This window comes from Xenopus laevis, chromosome 8L, assembly GCF_017654675.1.
Source record: "Xenopus laevis strain J_2021 chromosome 8L, Xenopus_laevis_v10.1, whole genome shotgun sequence".
NCBI classification, from domain to species: domain Eukaryota; kingdom Metazoa; phylum Chordata; class Amphibia; order Anura; family Pipidae; genus Xenopus; species Xenopus laevis.
The window spans coordinates 99,837,476-99,858,187 of NC_054385.1; the positions used below are offsets into that span (position 1 = coordinate 99,837,476).

General features: G+C 40.9%; 1 protein-coding gene across 3 annotated transcripts in view; it reads left to right on the forward strand.

The window, feature by feature from the left end:
• Positions 1-20,712, forward strand: part of LOC108699198 (eIF-2-alpha kinase GCN2) — a 52,739-nt gene that overhangs the window by 30,414 nt on the left and 1,613 nt on the right. For all 3 annotated transcript variants that reach the window (XM_041573302.1, XM_041573301.1, XM_018231111.2), the window contains 16 exons: positions 157-278; positions 1,320-1,369; positions 2,376-2,544; positions 3,242-3,358; positions 4,251-4,316; positions 8,830-9,006; positions 9,916-10,050; positions 10,693-10,803; positions 11,308-11,430; positions 12,367-12,453; positions 12,751-12,863; positions 13,065-13,120; positions 14,548-14,645; positions 15,950-16,018; positions 16,659-16,703; positions 18,462-18,577. In XM_041573302.1, coding sequence (XP_041429236.1) covers positions 157-278; positions 1,320-1,369; positions 2,376-2,544; positions 3,242-3,358; positions 4,251-4,316; positions 8,830-9,006; positions 9,916-10,050; positions 10,693-10,803; positions 11,308-11,430; positions 12,367-12,453; positions 12,751-12,863; positions 13,065-13,120; positions 14,548-14,645; positions 15,950-16,018; positions 16,659-16,703; positions 18,462-18,577 — 1,654 coding nt within the window. The remainder of the gene's footprint in view (positions 1-156; positions 279-1,319; positions 1,370-2,375; positions 2,545-3,241; positions 3,359-4,250; positions 4,317-8,829; positions 9,007-9,915; positions 10,051-10,692; positions 10,804-11,307; positions 11,431-12,366; positions 12,454-12,750; positions 12,864-13,064; positions 13,121-14,547; positions 14,646-15,949; positions 16,019-16,658; positions 16,704-18,461; positions 18,578-20,712) is intronic.

Sequence of the window (20,712 nt, forward strand, 5' to 3'; positions counted from 1 at the left end):
AAAATAATGCCTAATACAATATTAATTATATGTCCTTGTAAAGCCAGATATTTGGATGTGCACATTGTGTAGCTGGTATTGTAGAAAGGGTTTACAGAGAGATCTTTGTGAGCTGTTACTTTTAGGCAAACGTTTTCCTTTGTTGTTTCTGTGTAGGGGCTGTGAAGTTACATGCGCCCCTGCTGATGCCCCGAAGTAAAGCTGGGTTTGAGTACAGTGAATCTGCATGTTTTATGGATCACAGCGGCATGCTGGTCACCCTTCCTTCTAACCTCAGGGTAGGTAGTTTGTTTAACTGACTCTTAAGTTACTTTTTATTTTTGACGCTTTGATGCCCCTGCTGTAGCATCTGCCAATAGTGATGAGCAGGTTGAACCAAAACCTGCACAACTTATGGGATCGGGCAAAGAAAATGTTCCTCAAGAGTGGATTTGGGGAGTGGCAGGTTAAACTTCAAGCCCCTTCCCTATGGTTAGGTTGTTAAAGTGCTGCCCACTTCCCTATAGTGGCTGATCCCATCCATATATGAGTCATCAGCAGGGGATCAGGTGTAGATTATAATGAAGAGGAGGACTTTGAGGTGGGTTGGGTGCATGTTAGTGTCTGCTTTGGATTGAAAAATTTCACACCCACTGATCACTATCTACCAGAATACTGGCTGTGAGACTAACAACAACTGGGGTCACACAGATCTAGAACCCCCTGCTTTATGCTTACTGTTGTGAAAACATACCAAACACTATATGTGCTTTGCTCTCTTCTTTTATAAGTACATTTTATATAGTTTCATTTTTTCGGGGGGCTAGATGTGGTCTTCCAAAACGTTTTCCTTACCCTCAGTCTTCACAGGGGATCACCTCATTTCTTTTGACATTACCTTGTTTTAATCTGAGCACCTGATGATAAGGTATAGTAGATAATATCAATATACTGAATTGATTCTTTATTCTGCAGTCCAGCTGCAAGCATTGCAGAAGGTGGGACGCAGTGTATAAAAAAGTGTGTTAGCATTCCCAGGCCTATTAAGTATCCCAGCATATGCTCAAGATGTTCTTAATGGTAACTATACATGGTATGATTAAAGTTGCCACCTTTCCTCTCCAGAATAAGCCTGCAGTCTATTGAATAGGGGCATTGGAATAGCCTGCCTGACCAATCTCTTGCCAAAAGTTAGCTAGATATCTATCTGGCAAGTAAAAATCTACAAGGACTACAAATCAGTTCTCCTCCATTCTATTTAAGAATAAGAATACATGTAATAGTAATAGTGATATTTTAATAAAATAACACCTTGTTATTTTTGTCTGTTTTATTCTTAGATTCCGTTTGCACGCTTTGTTGCGAGAAATAATATAACTAGTTTGAAAAGGTAAATAAAACACAGTTCTTTGAAACTCATTTACTAAAGGGCCTTGGTACTAATAAAGTGTTGCTTTGGAGGGGCCCTGGAATCATTTGCCCTCTGTGTCACAGATTTTGTTCTAGTAAAAGGAACTATTTTACAGCATACAACTCATTGTTTAAGAGCAAAGGGTTCCAGTTTGGCATTCCTAGAGTAGATCCTGCTAGAATTTCTAGGTGGTCCTAGTACAGTGTGTGAGGGTTATCCATAGGCCAGTGTTTCCCCACAAGGCAACTTTGGGCAACTTTGCAATAATGAAGCTCTGCATGTGTTTTCCTATCAGCGATTTACATTATTGCCAGTGGGAAAGCACTTGGAGCAGATTAGTTGCCGGCTGAAGAGAAGATTGATTGAGGGCGACTAAGCTTTTGTTCAGCCATCGCTCTAAAGGAGAACTAAAACTCAACAAAGAATTTGGTTTGACACAATATGTAGGCTTCTTAAACACCCAAGAATACTACTTATCTTTAACAGTAAAGAAGATCTGTGCCTTAAAGGTGGCCCTAGTAGCTCCCAGTCTTCTTTGCTGCTAATTTATAGTACGTGCTCTGTGCTGCTGTTGCCTGAATTTACTGATTGGATCACAATATACAGTATAAATCCAATATAATATTCAAAATACAAGGCTGATTAGTAATGACGTTCAAGACATGAGTGCATTCTGTATCAGAATTGATCAACATTATAGCAGCAGCTTTTATGATGTTTGTAACCAAAATTTCTGCTAATGGTTTGATGATTTTTTGATCAAACAAAGCTTAGCTACTCAAAGAACAGTAAGCCCGTGCTGAGCCACTGGCTTTCAAATAATAAGGTCAAAGATGGTGATGTGCTGTGGACAATTTTAAAGGCCTGGATCATTATTGTTATAGAGCTGCTAACCCTCTGGGCTGCTACAGTAAGCATTTCCAGCCATACAGTATTTTTGTTAGGATATAATTCTTCTTAAACAATTATTTCCCATTTTCCCTAGGTATTGCATTGAGAGAGTATTTAGACCACGCAAACTGAACCGTTGCCATCCGAAGGAACTTATTGAATGTGCATTTGATATAATCACTTCTGCTACAAACAGTTACCTGCCCATTGCAGAAACCATATACACCATATATGAAATTATCCAGGAATTTCCAGTATTGCAGGTATGTTTGGTCTAGAATCAGGGGGGTCCTTTTAATGCATCATACCCTTCACTGTGTGCCAGAACCACATGTATTTTGTAGCACAGTATTAATGTGTTCAGCCAACTGCCCTTGTATGCATACAGTTGAAGAAGTGAGAGTGAGGAAGCAGTATAAGAAATTGGTAGGAGAAAATGCATGCAGTTATGATACAGTTTGTGACCTATGTATATTAGTTTACTCAAGTAGACTAGCACTGTCCCTACCAAAAGTGTTGTGAGTCTCAGTTATTTTCCAGTTTATCTGCATGGTAGTGTGCGTGTATGTTTCAGTACGCTTCATGCAGATAAAGAGCTTTGCCTCTGTAACAACATCATTCATGTGTTCCTTGTGCCATCCCAGGTGAGGGAATCCAAAAATGCACTCATATAAAGCCAATCCGCATAGAAGGATACACCAGTGAAATGAGAGCTGTGTAGTTGTTGTTCTGTCCCACATGACTGATATATTGTTAACTCTTGTAAATTATTGAGTATAAACACAAGAGTAGGAAATGTTTCTATGTGAGATGCCATGTTGTGGCTTCACATTGTGTTATGATCGTTCCTGTAATGTGTGTAAACCTTCTCTGTCCATTACTAACTACAGCTCACTGTGGTTATATCCATATAATTTCCTGACCACGCTGATTGTTAAATGAGTATGTTTATTCTAACAGGAAAGGAATTACAGTATTTATGTGAACCACACAGCTTTGTTGAAAGCCATTCTCCTTCACTGTGGAGTGCCAGAGGATAAACTCATTCAGGTGTATAACATTCTGTATGATGCAATGGTAAGCACCAACCAAGCAATGTTAAATATGTGATAATGAGGCTTGTAATGGTAAGTGGCCTGGAAATTAGGTCATTGGACTGGCTACTAATATGAAGATGATTTTATTTGCTCTTAGTGCACATAAAACAGGCAGACAAGTGGCTAACTACTAATAATAACTGGAACCTGTTGTCAATGTGTGTTTTGGTGAGGCCAGTTTGAAGGTGTTTTTTTTATCCCTTTAGTAGCTACTCTGGCATGAATGTATCCATGAAGATTTTATTTTACATAAAATATAAATATCTCCTAAATGCATGTATCAGTTGCTTTATATTCTGAACGGCACACACAGAAATTTTGGAGGTCTAACATCTTGAGCATGGCCTACTGAAGGGGGCCATAAATGAAACCCTACATAGCAGGAGAGCCTAGACAGAGCTACTAGGAAAATATATCAACTTATATCAACTAGGTATTCCGAAGGCATCTGCATACAAATTCTATGGGCATATTTATTATGCTGTGTAAAACTAAATTCACCGAAAAAACTAAAAAGTTGTGTAAAATAATCATAAGGTGTGTGTAATTTTACGCCATGCGACCTCCTGATTTGCCGCAGTTCTTTTTACGTTGCTTCCGGCAAAAGTCATTCTGCATAAAACTTTTACTCTATTTTTGCTCAATTTTTATGCTTTTTTACACTGTGAACCTGTCAATGTGTGGTGTATTATCCCGCCGTTTTTTACACAGCATAATAAATATGCCCCCTAGTGACTTCTAAAGCTGTTATGGGACAGTTCCCAGTATCTCACTGACAGAATGCCCAGAGGATGCAGGAGTTCTAATTTCAGTCTATGTTCAGTATTTGTGAACCTACATTACTAAAAGAAAATGTTGATTTGTCTCTTTAGATCGAGAAGTTGACAAAAAGAGAGGTGGAAGCCAAATTTTGTAATCTCTCCCTTTCAGAGAACAGTGTAAGTAATGCCTGCTTCCTCTTGTGTTTGTCATGTCTTGTAGCTGTCACTGCAAACACCATGTCTGACACTTACTGAAAATGTTTCCTTACCTCATACTTACTCCCAGTTTTATGAAATGCAAAATTACCATTATAATGTTTGTCCTAAAGCACTGGCATTCTACCTTTTATTATTATTTTCGTCTCTGGGGGACACAGGGAACGATGGGGTTAAGCTCCATCCTCTGGAGGCACAATACTTGAATGTTAATTTAAGGGGCGTGGCCGTGAGGCTTGCCCCTACATACATTACACTCCCATTCAGTTTTTCAAGTGTCCTGCTCACGGGAGGATGGACATCCCATAGAGAAAGTCTACGTCCAGCCAGTGGCTGGCACCCGGGGTGATACCCAAAGCAGGGTTACCTGTTTTTTGGAGGTGGTTAACCCCCGACGAGGAGAAGCACACTGGGGTCAGATCACTTGCTAGTGGCCATATCCGACCACCTGGACTGTTCCTGCATTGCCTATACCAAAGCAGAAGGGTCTGGCCGGTGTGTGTAGGGGGGTAAGTAGCGCAGAAGCCCTTCTAAGGGATATTGCCAAAAGTTTTCCCGGTCCCCCCCTTGACCCCCCCCTCAGCTCTCCCGCCTGAGGCACTGACGACCCCGCTCTCTTTGGCTTCCTGAGGTATACGAGGGCAGTGGTAAACGCAGGCAGCACTATGATGCTCACAGGACTGCCTAGAATGGGTGCACTTAGCGCATTAAGGCAGCCATCTGGGGAATGCCGAAGTAGAAGGCTCGACTCAGAGAAACAGACCGCGCAGGTATCCAGAGCCATACAAGCGTGGTCTGAATCACTTATCAAAGACATACAAGAAGGGGTTCCACGCCAGGATCTACTACAGTCTGCTCAATGAGGCATCAAGTTACCTCTGTGACACTACACTAGACGTATCACAGATCACAGCCCGCACTTCAGCATTATCCATAGCGGCACGTAGAACGCTGTGGTTCAAATCTTGGTCAGCAGATATTGGCTCTAAGAAATCCTTAACCTCTCTACCCTTCAAGGGCCAACGGCTATTCAGGAAGAACTGGAGAAAATAATCTCCCAAGCAAACGGGGGAATGAGTACCTTCTTCCCACAGGCCAAGAGCAGAGCTGCCACAAGTAACAGAAGGGGAAAAAATTTTGTGGTCAAAGTGGCAGGTTTATGAGGCGGAGCAACTCTCCACAAAGGTCTCAATATCGTACCAAGGGAGGTGAGAAGAACCGTACCCCATGGAAGACCAACAGGCCACACAACAAACCTTCAGGGCAGAAGACCACTTCAACCTGGTGGGGCACTACCTCTGGAATCGCTAGAACAGATCGTAGGAAAACTATTTAGATTCTGGGAGGTATGGATCCATTATTCTTCAGACGCCTGGGTCAATGAGATTGTTAAAGAAGGTTATCATCTGGACCTCATATCCATTCCACCTAGGAGGTTCGATCAGTGCGGTTCAAGATGGAAACATTACGTTCAGTGCTCTGCGGGATGGAACAGGGACAGCTACTAATGTCCTTGGACATCAAGGATGCATATCTTCATGTCCCAATCTGGAATCCTCATCACCGTTTCCTTCGCTTTGCCTTCACAAACAGACATTACCAATTTGTGGCACTGCCGTTCAGACTCTCATCCGCTCCCAGGGTTTTTACCAAGTTGATGGCTGTGACAGCGGCCACGTTGAGAATTCAGGGAATCTCTGTGACACCCTACCTGGCCGACTTACTTCTGAAGGCAGGATCGGAAGTGAGGGCCAAGGAGGACCTAAGGAGGGCAATATTACTCCTTCAGGACTTCGGATGGACAATGAACTGTTTGAAGTCCAACCTAAACCCCAGTCACAAGATGACATTTCTGGGCCTAGACTTCGACACGTCGACATAGATGGTAAACCTGACTCAGAATCAGAGACCAAGTCAGTGCCCTACTAAACAACCAGAGAACAACACAGGGCAATGCAGGTACTGGGAACGATGGTGTCGACCATAGAAGCCGTTCCGTTTGCACAGATACATCTGCACCCACTTCAAACCAGTATCCTAACAACATGGAAAGGGGGATCGCGGGCTGGGGTGCAGTCTGGGAAAATCGATCAGCACAAGGTCAATGGTCTCCCGAGGAGTCCAAACTGCCAATAAACATTGGAGTTAAGAGCAGTAAAACTGTCCCTAAACCTATGGACACAGTTGCTCAGAGGACAACCAGAAAGCATCCAAAGCGACGACGTCACCACAATGGTGTACATAAACCGTCAGGGAGGAACGCAAAGTCAAGCAGCACTGACGGAGGCCAGACAAATCCTACATTGGGCAGAGATCAATTCAGCAAAGTTATCTGCAATACACATTCCAGGAGTGTCCAACACAAAAGCAGACTTCCTCAGTCGGAACCAGTTGGATCCAGGGGAATGGGAGCTTCACCCAGAGGTGTTCGGACAGCTCGTAGATCACTGGGGAGAGCCAAACATAGATCTAATGGCATCCAGAAGCAATCGCAAGGTAAAAAGTTTCTTCGCTCGCTACTGAGATCCGCTAGCAGCAGGGGTGGACGCCATGACACAACATTGGCAGTTCGATCTAGCTTATGTCTTTCCCCCACTATCTATGTAACCACGAGTCCTAAAAAAGATCAAGCAGTCTCAATTGACAGTAATTGTAGTAGCCCTGTTCTGGCCTCGGAGGACTTGGTTCACCGATCTTCAGGAGATGTCCGTAGCACAGCCGATGCGGCTGGAGCCCAGGCTGGATCTTCTTCAACAGGGGCCGATAGTACATCACAATCCTGGTCTGTTCACTTTGACGGGATGGCTGTTGAGGCATCCATATGGCGGAGTCGAGGGCTAACGGAGGAAGTCATCGCTACTATGTTAAAGGCCCGCAAACCCTCATCATCTAAATCATCACAGGGTCTGGCATTACTATTTCAAATGGTGCAAAGAATCAGATTTCCCCTTTCTTGAACTGGACATTCCACGAATCCTGTCACTTCTACAGCAAGGGCTACAATTAGGACTTAAGTTTAGCTCACTTAAAGTTCAAGTGTCAGCTCTATCTGTTCTGTTTCTCTCGGTTGGCTACGGAGGATGTAATACGCACATTCTTACAGGGAGTGGCTCATATCGCACCCCCTTTCCGACCTCAGGTGGCTGGTTGGGACCTCAATTTGGTGCTTGAAGCCATCCTCGACCCACCATTTGAACCGATGAGCTCAATTTCGGATTCATGGATCACCTGAAAGGAAGTGTTCCTCATGGCAATATCTTCCACCAGGAGAGTGTCTAAACTTATTGCCTTGTCATGCGAGCCTCCATACTTAATCTTGCATAAAGACAAAGCTGTACTACGCAGTTCCAAATTTTCTACCTAAAGTGGTATCCGCATTTCACATAAATCAAGAGACCATTGTCCCTTTTCTCTGCCCAGAGCCTAGTAATGACAAAGAACGATGGCTACATAGTCTAGATGTAGTTAGAGCCTTACGGTGGTACATAGAACATTCTAAAACCTTCAGAACTTCTCAGTCCTTGTTTGTTCTTCCATCCGGTCCCAATAGAGGCCAGGCAGCTTCCAAAAAGTCGATATCCCGATGGATCAAGTAAGTAATCAAACAAGCCTACTCTGCAAAGGGAAGAGCACCTCCTGAAGGGATCAAAGCCCACTCCACTAGATCGGTGGGAACCTCCTGGGCATGGCGTAACTCTGCCTCCTTGGAGAAGATCTGCAGGGTGGCTACCTGGTCGCCTGTTCATACCTTTACCAAATTCTACAAGGTTGACACATTTTCGTCCGCAAGGCTTCTCTCTGGCGCAAGGTGTTGCAATCAGTACTTAAATAAATCCTCAATACCTATTCACGCTCGCTCTCACCGTGCTGTTGTTGGGACTGCTTTGTTAAGTCCTCATAGTTCCCTGTGTCCCCCAGAGACCACAGAGAAAACAGGATTTTTTATACTCACTGTTAAATCTGTTTCTCTGTAGTCGATAGGGGGACACAGGGCTTCCCGCCCTAGGCGAGCTATCTGTTCGGTTGCTTACTGAATAATTCCCTGTTCACCAGTTCTGTCTGTTTGGTTACTAAGTTAAAGTTTCCGTTAGCAGCTTTGGAACAAACTGAATGGGAGTGTACTGTATGTAGGGGTAAGCCTCATGGCCATGCCCCTAAAATTAACATTCAAGTGTCCTGCCTCCGGAGGATGGAGCTTAACCCCATCGTTCCCTGGGTCCCCCTATCGAGTACAGAGAAACAGATTTAACGGTGAGTATAAAAAATCCTGTTATTATTAGTAGAAGAAGTAGTAGTAGTAATAGTAGTAGTAGTAGTAGTAGATGATCTGGAGCATCTGCTTGTATTACTGGGCAGTGTTCTAATACAGTAGAACACATTGTACGGATTAAGGGTCAGAGAGGTGCAGCAGCATATGTGTGCTATTTTGGGTTACCATTTCATTCATGTTTCTTTTTTTTTTTTTATGATTTAGTTCCAGTTGAGCCGCCTTTATCGTTTTATTGAGCAGAAAGGAGACCTCACAGATTTGGAGCCAATGATGGCCCCACTCACAAAGCAAAAATCAGTGGTCGGTGTGCTGGCAAAGCAAGGCTTAAAAGACTTGGAAGGAGTCATTGAATTGGTGAAGAGGCTGGGCATCAAATTACAGGTTTGGATTCTGCTACCATAGGAGCAATGGACTAATGAGACTTTAATCTAAACACAGAACAGTCCCATAGGAAATTGATTTAAGGGCTCATTTATCATTGGGGAATGCAGTTCTAGTGCAACCAGCACTGTATACAAGAATGGCTCAGGGCAGATGTAAAGTACAGGGCTCCCTTATTCCTGTGAGCTTTGTTTCTCTCTGCCACATACAGTATTAAAGGGGTGGTCCAACTTTACATTAACATTTGGCATGATGTAGAGAGTGATATTACGAAACAATTTTCAATTGCAATTAGTTTTCATTTTTTATTACATTTTTTATTCTGCATCTATCCAGTTTTGAATTTCAGCAGGTGCCTCGTTGCTTGGGTCCAAACTACCCTAGCAACCAGGCATTGATTTGAGTGAGAGACTGAAATATGAATAGGAGAGGCCTGAAGAGCAAGATGAGAAATAAAAAGTAGCAATAACAATTATAATCTGTTTGGCAATTAAGGTTATAAGATGTGGTTTGATCATGTGATTGTTACACTTGAGAAAGGGTCCATGTGACTCGAAACATGTCGTGTGTACAATAAAGCACTTACGCAGCAGAGCTCTGCAGTCTATGGCATCCTTTCACTATTCTTTTGTTGATGCTAATTGAGGTCTATACGGTGTGACCTTTGAAAGGAGTGCCTGCTATTGCAAAGATTGGGGATAAGATGGTAATTCGTTTGTTGAACAATGATAATCTATTTGCATGCATATAGATAAAGTTCAGTAATTCACTTTATGCTTGACCATATAATGCAAAGCAGTATAATGTGTGAGATGAAAAATAATCGTTAATTTGACTACAGCTTTATGGAATGACTACAAAGCACTACAGCCTTACGGAATAAATGCAACACTTTTATTTCAATTTTAGGTAGTTGTTAACTTCGGACTTGTCTACAAGATGCAGCAACACAGTGGGATAGTTTTCCAATTTGTGGCTTTTATCAAGCGGAGACAGAGGACTGTGCCTGAAATACTTGCAGCTGGAGGCAGATATGACCATTTGGTAAGTGCAGAACTGAATAACATGCTGCAACAGAAAGTGCTTTAATGCAAAATACCAAGGAGTAGTAGGCTTAGGGATGGTAAGATCCTTGTAGCTAAGCCTTTTAAGGGTCGTGTATCCATCCATACAACAAAACGTAAATTACTCTGAGAACATTTCTGAGAACATTTGCAATATACATTAATATATTTTTTTATTTCATGATATGCGATATCTTGAATGTTTACCAGGAGGGCCACTTGCTGTTTTATCTGTGGGGAGAGCCAGACAGAATGGCAAAAAGCTTAATTTACTGAAGCCTGGAAGCATCTCCTGACACTTCTCTGCTCAATTCTATCACTCAATGTGACAGGATCGAGTGCATTGAACAGAAATGTCCCAGCAGATTTAAATTCTACTGAGAAAAGAATTCCTTGTGTTTAGTATTCGGAAATTATACATTACAGGGTCCAGTTAAGTGGGGGAAAAAAACTTTTATAAAACACTTTTTAGCACTTTTTAGGTACTGTGCAAAGATGGAAGCATCTGATTATGAAAAACAAGGACAGGAATCTTAAAATCTGATTAAAACACATTTTTTCATGATTTGAAACGACTTTTTAAATTGAACAAACAATTATAAACAATGTTCTTTTCCTTTAGCTTTCCCAGTTTAAGGGACCTCAGACTGGAGCTATGGGATTGCCCTGTGCTGTAGGAGTTAGCATAGCAATAGACAAGATATCTGCTGCGCTTTCCACTGCAGAGGAACATGTAAGTTAAATGTACCAAATTGTTCTATTTTTTAAATTTATATTATATTTATATATTCTCTCATGTTGATTTCTGTACATCTTCATGCTATAAAAGATACCCATCCATAATGCTGGGTTGTACCCCTGTATTATGCCTTTTCCTGTGGCTGGGTACTAATGGCAAGTTAAAACAAAAAGTCAAACCTGATCATAAGCCTTTATATTAAATTACACCAAAACAGACTTTCAGCGTGCAGTCATTTGTCTGTCTTGTCCTTGCCAGTGGCATCACAGAAGGTGGGTTTGCAAAAGGAGGCTAATTGAGGAGAGTTCTCAGTGATGCATGCATTCTGGACCCCCAGCTACCATAGCTTACACATATGTGATTTGCTTAAAGCTTGATCGTGCCCAACATTGGGTCCAACGGGATTTGGGTTATCCCATTCATCCCTGTGGCTGGACTTTTGAAATCTCAAAAAGTAGTAAAACTAAAAAAAGTAACACTTTTTACTTCCTCCAACAGGTAAGCAGCTGTGATTTATTAGTCATAAGTGCTGGGCAGATGTCTCTGAATAGAGCCATTGGCATAACACAGAAGCTGTGGGCGGCTGGCATTACGGCAGAGATCATGAATGAGTGGTCAGAGGTAAAACGAAATAATAATGCGTCATATTATGTAAACATGATGCTATCATTAAGAAACCACAGGAAGGCATTGTATCCCATATTTGTTTTCCAAAAAGGTGCAATTACTGAGACAATTTGTTAGGCACCCTCTGGTGATTAAAATCTTCGACCCTGGCCGGTGCTTCTATTTACTGAAAACTCCACCAGCCTGGGGTACTGCTGTAGGAGTGACACATTGGCAATATCTGTCTCACAGGGACCCCTGACAGCTGAAGTGTGTTGTGCAGTAAAGTGAAAAACCAGACTTTGAAACAAAAGGCTTGCTATTCACTCTGCTGTGCAGTCGCCAACTGCTCTACAGGCAAACAAACAAAGCTGTTCGAGTTCTGCATGGCTGGGAAGTAAGGTGGGGGGAGGAGTTTGAAAGTATGATAGTTTTCCTGCAGAGCAGTTAGGGACCATCTAAAGTTTCCTATCCACAGCAGTCAGAGCAAATAAAACAAAGGGGGAATTTCACTGCATACAGTCAGGTTTTTTATAAAAACAAAACACATTTTTTAATTATAATATATTAGAGACAGGTTTATTTTTCTTTTAAGAAAGTAAAAATGGGGTTTTATTTATTTGCCTTTACATTCCCTTTAAGTGTACATTTTAGAACAGAAATCCACCCTGTGTGCTCTGTGACAGGCAAATGTTGTTCATCTCCAGGGTTACAGTCTATTTGTGCCACTGAGAAAAAACACTTTGTGTGGCATAGCCCAAAGATGGTGTAGAACACCAAGATGCTAAACTTCAATAAGCAGCTTGCAGGGCTTTATACCTTTTCATTGATAGCCTCTACAATTTAGCCCCAGTCCTGAGCATTCTGCATAATAGATCCCATACCCGTCCCATATCAATACTCAGAGTATTGCTTCATGTAATAGTTTCTTTTTATTTCATGTGTCTCAAGTCCCAAGATGAACTGCAGGATTATTGCAAGTGTTCTGGGATCACATATGCTGCAATTGTTTCAGACAAAGAAGGAAATCACATTAAGGTAAATGTAATTTATTGTTATGGAAGCCAATCATTGGCCATTTTTAGTATGTTCCTGCAAATTATAGTTTGTTCTATTTATGTATGACTTCTGCAGACATGACTGATCAGGCACATATTGGTGCTGCACTGCTAGGCCTCTCAGTAACCCATTTGGTAGATCATTTAATTGGTCATTTACTGGTGAAGACCAGTTCCCAACATGAGCCCAGCAGCCTGCCAGAAGCATCGTCCATTGCTAATGATTTGCATCCTTATTGTGCATCCTTGGTTACGATGTTTTTTTTTTGCTATTCAGCTGAAAACATTTGAGAAAGAAAGACAGAGTGAAAAGAGAATATTGGAGTCTGATCTAGTGGATCTCCTGGTGCAGAAACTTCGGATCAGAGTCCTTGAAGAAAGAAATAACAGGTGCTTTTTATTTGCATTAAATTAATAATGTTATTGAATGTCATTAAAATTTCATGTTAATGTTCTGTAGCTGCTGTGCTTTATTACTGTTGCAAAATGAGATGTTTATAATAATAATAATTCATGCTTGATTGTGTATGATGATATACAGTAACACACACGGTTTTTACCATTCCATGTCTTATCCTGCATTCTCTTTAGAGAAACATCAGACAGTTCCTCCCTGCAAAATGTGAAGGGGTCATTTAATGCACAGGGTAAGTCAAATAGGCAGAAAAATACCATGTTTTTTCCCCACACAGAAGACAGATTAAGTTGGGGACCAGCACTGATTGTTGGGTGCAGGGACGCCATCAAGGAGGCACATGGGGTACAAGTGTACCGGCACGGACCTGAAGGGGGGCCCGACTCTGCTGCACTATTTGAAATAGCCAGGCCTCCCTTGACAGCGCCGAAGCTGTGCCGCCTCTCCTGAAGTGCCGAACTGCCGGAAGTGCCGAACTGCCGGAAGTGCCGAACAGCCGAAAGTGCCGAACAGCCGGAAGTGCCGAACAGCCGAAATGCAGCAGAGCCGAACAGCCAAAATGCGGAAGAAAGGGCCCAAAGTCACTAAAGGAGGCCACGAGTTCAATTCTACTGAACACCGATGTGTTTTTTTATTTTTTTAATCCCCTGGTTACCAATGTATTGGTACCAATGCCACCAATGTTTTTTTTAAAAATATTCTCTGGGGCCCCAATTTTTTTTAACCTGTAAGGGGGGCCCCGGCGCCAATGTTTTTTTTTTGTTTTTATTTTTTAACTTATAGGGGGCCCTGGTCACCAATTATTTTTTTTAACTTGTAGGAGGGCCACAGTTTTTTTTAACTTATAAGGGGGCCCTGACCATCAATAGCTTTTTATAACTTGTGTGTGTGGGTTACCTTTTTTTAGTGCTGATGTCTGTGTGGTCTTTTAAATGTGGTGTGGGCGGGATCTGGGCTGGGACTTGTGGGTGGGGCCCAGGGGGCCCCAAAAATTTTGTTGTATGGGACCCCGTGATTTCTAATGGGGATCCTAGTTGGATGCCCAAGAATGAGATGTAAAGAGACAGAGTACTGCAAGTATGTAAGAGGATGTGTCCACCAGATGTAGTGGTTTAACACTGTATTGCCTCTATGACAATTCAGCAGGTCCTGTGTTTTTGCTGAGCTGAGAGTTAGAGCTTGATGCCTTCAAAAAGGCAAGGCCCAGGGTCATCACTGATATCCCAAAAGGGAGGTTATTATTGATTTCTTATTGAGAAACTAATCCTGTTCTGGCAATATGATTTGCAAGCCGTTTAGTCCAACTGACTGACTCTAAGCTTCATAGAGAGAAATGAGCCTTTTCTGCATACTCACCTGACGAGGCTTGAAACATACTTGCAAAAAGCAACTTATGGAACCATAACTATAAAGATGTACCCAATGTGATTTCACTTCAATATTACTTATTGGACCTGTAGAGCCTTAAAAAAAAAAAAAAAAAAATATATATATATATATATATATATATATATATATATGTATATATATATATGCCTTTCTAGCAATAAAAAGATGTTTTTAAAAAACAAAAAGCAGCTGCTCACCGCTTCATTGTAAACATCTACATCTGTGTTTGAAAAAAGTGTCATAAACATTGTACTGTACTTTGTATTGCAGGTCAGTTTGAGCCACACAGTGTAACGATTGTACCAAGTGTCAGTGTTATAACACCAGAGAAGTTATCTGCCAGTGCAAGGCGGCGATTTGAAACCCAGGTAATATCTCAACCGAGAACTTACTTAGTGAGGGTAAAACACATTGACAAAGAGTGGAGTGCCACTCGAAACGCACTATGTTGCTATGCTGCTATGCAATGCTTTGCAAACAATAAAGGCGGTCTTAATGAAAAATTGGCGTGCTGTCGATGGATATACTTTCATGTGATATTAAGAAGCCTTTGTGAACAGGCTTAAGGACGTGCACCCACCAAGAAAATTGGGCCTAGTAAGTAAGTGCGGTTTTTGATTGGAAGTGTCGGTAAAACACATTCACCGATTAAGGATGTGTAGGAAAAGCGGTGCTAACCCTCATGTAGCGTAGCATCTCCTTGCTGGTCGCTGCTCTTGCGGGAGCCCGGCTACTTCGATCTGGAAATTACTATACATCAAAATTGCTCGCAGTCTGGCGCTGACCAATTCATCAAACGGAGTTGCTGCTTTGCTTTTTCAAATGCGGCTTTATTAAACACACTGTGTGATTACATTGGCAGTGGGTATGCTGTGAAACTAACGCGTTTCGTGCCCAAGTATCTTGGCACTTCCTCAGAGTTAAGGAAATGCCGAGATACTTGGGCACAAAACGCGTTAGTTTCACAGCATACCCACTGCCAATGTAATCACACAGTGTGTTTAATAAAGCCGCATTTGAAAAAGCAAAGCAGCGGCAATTTGTATGTAGGGTAAAACACATTGTTTGCATATAAAGCCTTTCACTGTGCGCCCTTGAAATAGATCCAGCTGGTCCAGTGGTTTATGGGGCCCTATAAGCTTCAAGGGCTAGTTGGGTGGTCCTCACTGCAGCATGATTTTATATATGTGTGTAGCAGTCTACTTATATACAGGTACGGGATCCATAATCTGGAAACCTGTTATCCACAAAGCTCCAAATTACAGGAAGGCCATCTCCCATAGACTCCATATACAAGTAATCCAAACTGATTTCCCTTTTCTCTGTAATAATAAAACAGTACTTTGTACTTGATTCCAACTAAGATATAATTAATTAATCCTTATTGGGACAAAACCATCCTATTTGGTTTATTAAATGCTAAAATTATTTTCTAATATGAAGATCCAAATTATGAAAAGGTCCGTTATCCAGAAAACCCCAGGTCCCGAGCATTCTGGATAACAGGTCCCATACCTGTATTTGGGGGGGAATGAAAGACCAATAAGCAGACGCACATTATTTTGGTGTCGAATGAATCTATGAGTGACAATAGTGTTTCCTTCTGAGAAGTTACATAAGGTCTCATATACTGTGGGCAATAGAAACAAATTGTTGTGTTTTCCTTTTGCAGGTGCTAGCAAAGCTTCAAACTCTCATTACAAATTTCCAGCAGAGAAATGGTGAAATTGAAATTTTGGCAGTAAGTTATTTATTTTATATTTTTTGCCATCAGGTTATCATCAAGCAGAGCTGTGTATGTGACTAACTACATAATCTGGATTCCCTATATTGACTCATTCACTTATGTATGACCAAGTCTCTGCCCATACAGAATTAACCTGGGAGAGAAAAGCAAAAGTAAATACTAGATACTGTATATTGAGAATGAGATATTGCTTTAATCAGAGTTCATAAAAAAATATCCAAAATATTCCTAGGAAGGATTGCTCTGTTAGAATTAAAGTTTTATTACATTAAAAAATAGGATACAAAAATCATAACGAAACAGGTATCATTAGCCCAACGCGTTTTGACCAAAGAATGGTCTTCCTCAGGGGCAATCAAAATGTTTTGATTGCCCCTGAGAAAGACCATTCTTTGGTTGAAACACATTGGGCTAATGATACCTGTTTAGTTATGATTTTTGTAACCTTTTCGTTGATGTAATAAAACTTAAATTTTAAGAGAGCGTGTGCAATCCTTCTTTTGATTTTTGACTATTATAACCTTGGAGACCCGTATGGGGGGCCTCCTCTGGATTAGCACCTCACATTGTTTAATAGAGTGTGCACCTTCTAACCTTATATTTCTTTTTGAAGATGTCTGTCTGTTTATTTTAGGTTGATCTGCCAAAAGAAACAATTCAGAACTTGTTAGCTTTAGAGGTAAGCATGGACTGTACAAAGGATCACTTGCAGAGACCTCTCCAATGTTTTGGTCAGTTCCTTGATTTAGCATTGAGTACTGTCCTAGAAGCCTTTTATCAGATTCCTGTTTATATTCGCAGCTGTCACTGGCATTGCTGAACTGTACAGCCCCTTATTCCATTTATATTCTATCTCCCTATAAGCCACAGGCAGACCGGGGGAGGGGGGGGGGCTTCTGTATGGCTGCTCTTTACTGTGAATGAATGGTTTTCTTTGGTTCTGGCTACACCACCTCACCATATTTTACTATGGGATTAATACACACTGGTTAAAGTGGACATATACCCAATGAAGAACTTAAATGTAAAATTGTTCTTCTGAGCAAGTGAAAACAGGAGGGTCTGATAAGCATAAAAATACATAGGGCCAGATTTACTAAAGGTAGAAGTGACTAATGCTGGCGACGATTCACCAGCGTTACCGCTTTCAGGCACTTCACTGATTTACTAACCGGTGCAGGCGTAAGTTCGCTACTGAAAGAGACCGATGCTAGCAGTCATTCGCACTCTATCGCCAGGCGAATTGTCACTCTGGTGAATGTATGTTACTCCTCAAATTCACTAAAATGCAGATTTTACTGAACGTTACGTTTATCGCCAGCTCAGACCAGGTGGAGTGCAGAGATCTTCCTCAATCTTCTGTTACTTACATCATATTTTTAGTGGAAAAAGTCCCAAAAAACGCTGGCATCTTTTCCTTTTTTCAGAGTGAAAGCCTGCAAAAGTCCTTAAATTTTTTTGGGGTAACCGGGTTCCCCCATACATTTTCTAACATATGGAACATAAACTATACAGTGGGCTCATGTGTAGGGAATTATAACAACTCTATTGTCTTTATTAAAGTGGACCTGTCACCCAGACACAAAAATCTGTATAATAAAAGTCCTTTTCAAATTAAACTTGAAATCCAATTTCTATTTTTTATTTAAGCATTCATAGCTGTTGTAAGCTCATTTAAAAATCTCAGCTGTCAATCAAATATTGTCTGCCCCTCCTCTATGCCCGTGGCATAGAGGCGGGGCAGACAATTACTTTCACTTTCAATTCAGCACTTCTTAGATGTAACTGCTCCCCACACATTCCCCCCGTTCTCTTTACCAAATAACTGTGTGGCCAGGGCATGGGGATGGACATCGGGTCCCCCATTCTGGTGCACAAACAAAATTCTGAGCTGACACAAGGCTTGCCTTAATAACACTGTCCACAAAATGGCTGCTGCCTGCTTGCTATAATTTTGAAATCCCAGACTGAAGGAAACAAGATTCAAATAATTTATATAGTATAATTAAAGTTCATTTTCCTTGACTAATCTGATAAAACAGGATTTTGAATAATTTTTTTGGGTGACGGGTCCCCTTTAAGATTCCCTGGACTTGTGTAATGTAATTTATACAAATTAACGAAGTTGTGCTAGGCATAATTAAACGCAAACGCATCTTCGCTTTGATTGCCGAAGTAACGCTAGCAAAAATTCGGCAGCATTCGGCGCCCTGGACGCAACTTTACATTTTAGTAAATCAGCGTTGTGTCAGCGAATTTCCGCCTGCTGAAGTATTGCGATGGCTGCTTAGTAAATTTACCCCATAGTGTCCCAGCGTGCCCATGGTGGGGTTAATGCAGGTAACTAAGCTAAAACTGTAATGAGATGTGTTGAAACCAGGGTAGAATACAATAAACTGGCAGCACTGCTAAAATGACATTTTATTCCTCTCAACAGTGCACAGATGAACAAGCTTTCAATGCATCAGTGAAAATGCTGATGACTCGCCTGCCAAAACAGAGATACCTGAAATCAGTGTTTGATGAAATATACACCATTAAAATAGAGAAGAGGTAAGGAGGTGTCTGTGTGTTCTATAGAGACCGACAGAAATAAGGAATAATACAGCTATTTATATTAATCTGCTGTTTCATCCCATTATATCTGTAAGGGAACACCGTGTCATCCTTTTTGTTGTTGTTAATGTATATTACGATCCTTTATATAATGCTGACATTGTGCAGCGCGTTACAGAGATTATACATCATTCACTGGAGCTTTCAGTCGAAGATCCCAATCACATTCATACACACATACACAGCAGGGCCAGTTTTATCAGGGACCAGTCAACCTGCCTGTGTCTTTGAAGTGTAGGAAGAAAAATGAGGGAACCCACAGAGATATATGTACTTGTATATGTACTACTTCAAATTGACTTGTAGTATGACGTATACTTACAGTTTGCAGTTGGTCTTCATTTTTTGAATTGTGAATGAGTTAGCTTTGGCAATGGTATGAATTGGGAGAGTGGAAGATGAATAGAAGATGGCTTGGGTAGAAAGGGAAGTCATGTAAAGTGACAATAAGGCTAGTGCCAAGCTATGCAGATCTTGGTCTATAGAGAAAAGCAGGTCGAGAATCTACTCCTCCTGTGCTGTTCAATGTGCCTGCACCGAAAACATTGCCTCTGCTCGGGTTCAATGGGAACGTTTAGCACAAAAGGATATTCTGCTACCCTTCTTTGCTAAATAAGGACAGCAATATTTTAAGGGAATGTCAATCCAAAAAAAATTTTTGCCTAATAAAAGAAAACAATTTTTAGCAACAGTGCAAAATACAAATTATTACTAGGGATGCACTGAATCGACTATTTTGGATTCGGCTGAACCCCCCGAATCCTTCGCGAAAGATTTGGCCGAATACCAAACTGAATCCTACGCCTAATTTGCATATGCAAATTAGGGGTGGGAAGGGGAAAACATTTTTTACTTCCTTGTTTTGTGACAGTCACGTGATTTCCCTCCCCACCCCTAATTAGCATATGCAAATTAGGTGTAGGATTTGGTCCGGCCAGGCAGAAGGATTCGGCTGGAAAAGGCCGAATCCTGGATTCGGTGCATCCCAAAGTATTACAAATGTGCTATGGTTTTTAAGCTATTTGTATATGTACTGAAAGTAGTGTTTGTCCCTTTCTAGTCTCTGTCCTGATGGTTCAGGCTGTTAATACAATGTAAGACGAGGCAGCGGTTTAACTGAACGAAGACTTTTGGAACATTGTTTAAAAAGTAACAATAAATGCTGCTTTCAGTAGCAATTGTTTTTACAAATAACTTTAAAATCACTGAAAATTTGTAATGCGTTTAATATTGGAAAGTCGCTTAGAATTATGGATTCTTTTATTAGGCAAATTATTATTTTGGGGTTGACAGTAGACCTTATTTGGTCACACTGAATTTACCAAATTTGGCACCTTGATCCATCTCCTGAACAAATGTGGTAACAAATATTTAGGTGTATAATTACTCAAGCACAGAGTAATTATAATTCAGCTGACACAGCCCTTATTTGTGCATCATTTTATCCTGCGGACATGAATGGAAGTTTATTATGCATGGCAGTTACCTCAATACAAGTATGCTCCATCTGCATATAATCTCGGCTAACTGAATGGAGACCTAAACCAACTTCCTAAACATATATTGGTTAATACAAAAAAAATACACTAAATTGTGTCTTTAGAGGTGCTTATTGAGGTGAATACTACTTAAAGCGGAACTATCGCGAAAATGAAAATTTAATATTAGTTTCATCATACTGAAATAAAATGCTGTGCCTTTCTAGCTTTCATTTGTATTTTGCCTGACTTGCTTGCAATGTATTTTTATTGTCAGCCAATATAAGTATCACTTCTTCAATAGTGATGGGCGAATTTGTCCCGAAATATTATAAAATTCGCCCATCACTATTCTACAATACTTTTTGTATTTCTTTGTTTTTTTTATTTGTTATTCATACTGAAATAAGAAACTTTGTAATTACAATCAATTAAATATTAAATATAGTTTCTGAAATAATTAGTTTATAGTCACTATCCCTCTCTCAGCATCTTTTTCTCTTCATTCTCACTTCATGCAGCAGTTGGGTGTCAGATATGAATTGACAGTTAGATCCAATACATCTTATATGCGCGGCTCCCTTTCCTAGCAGA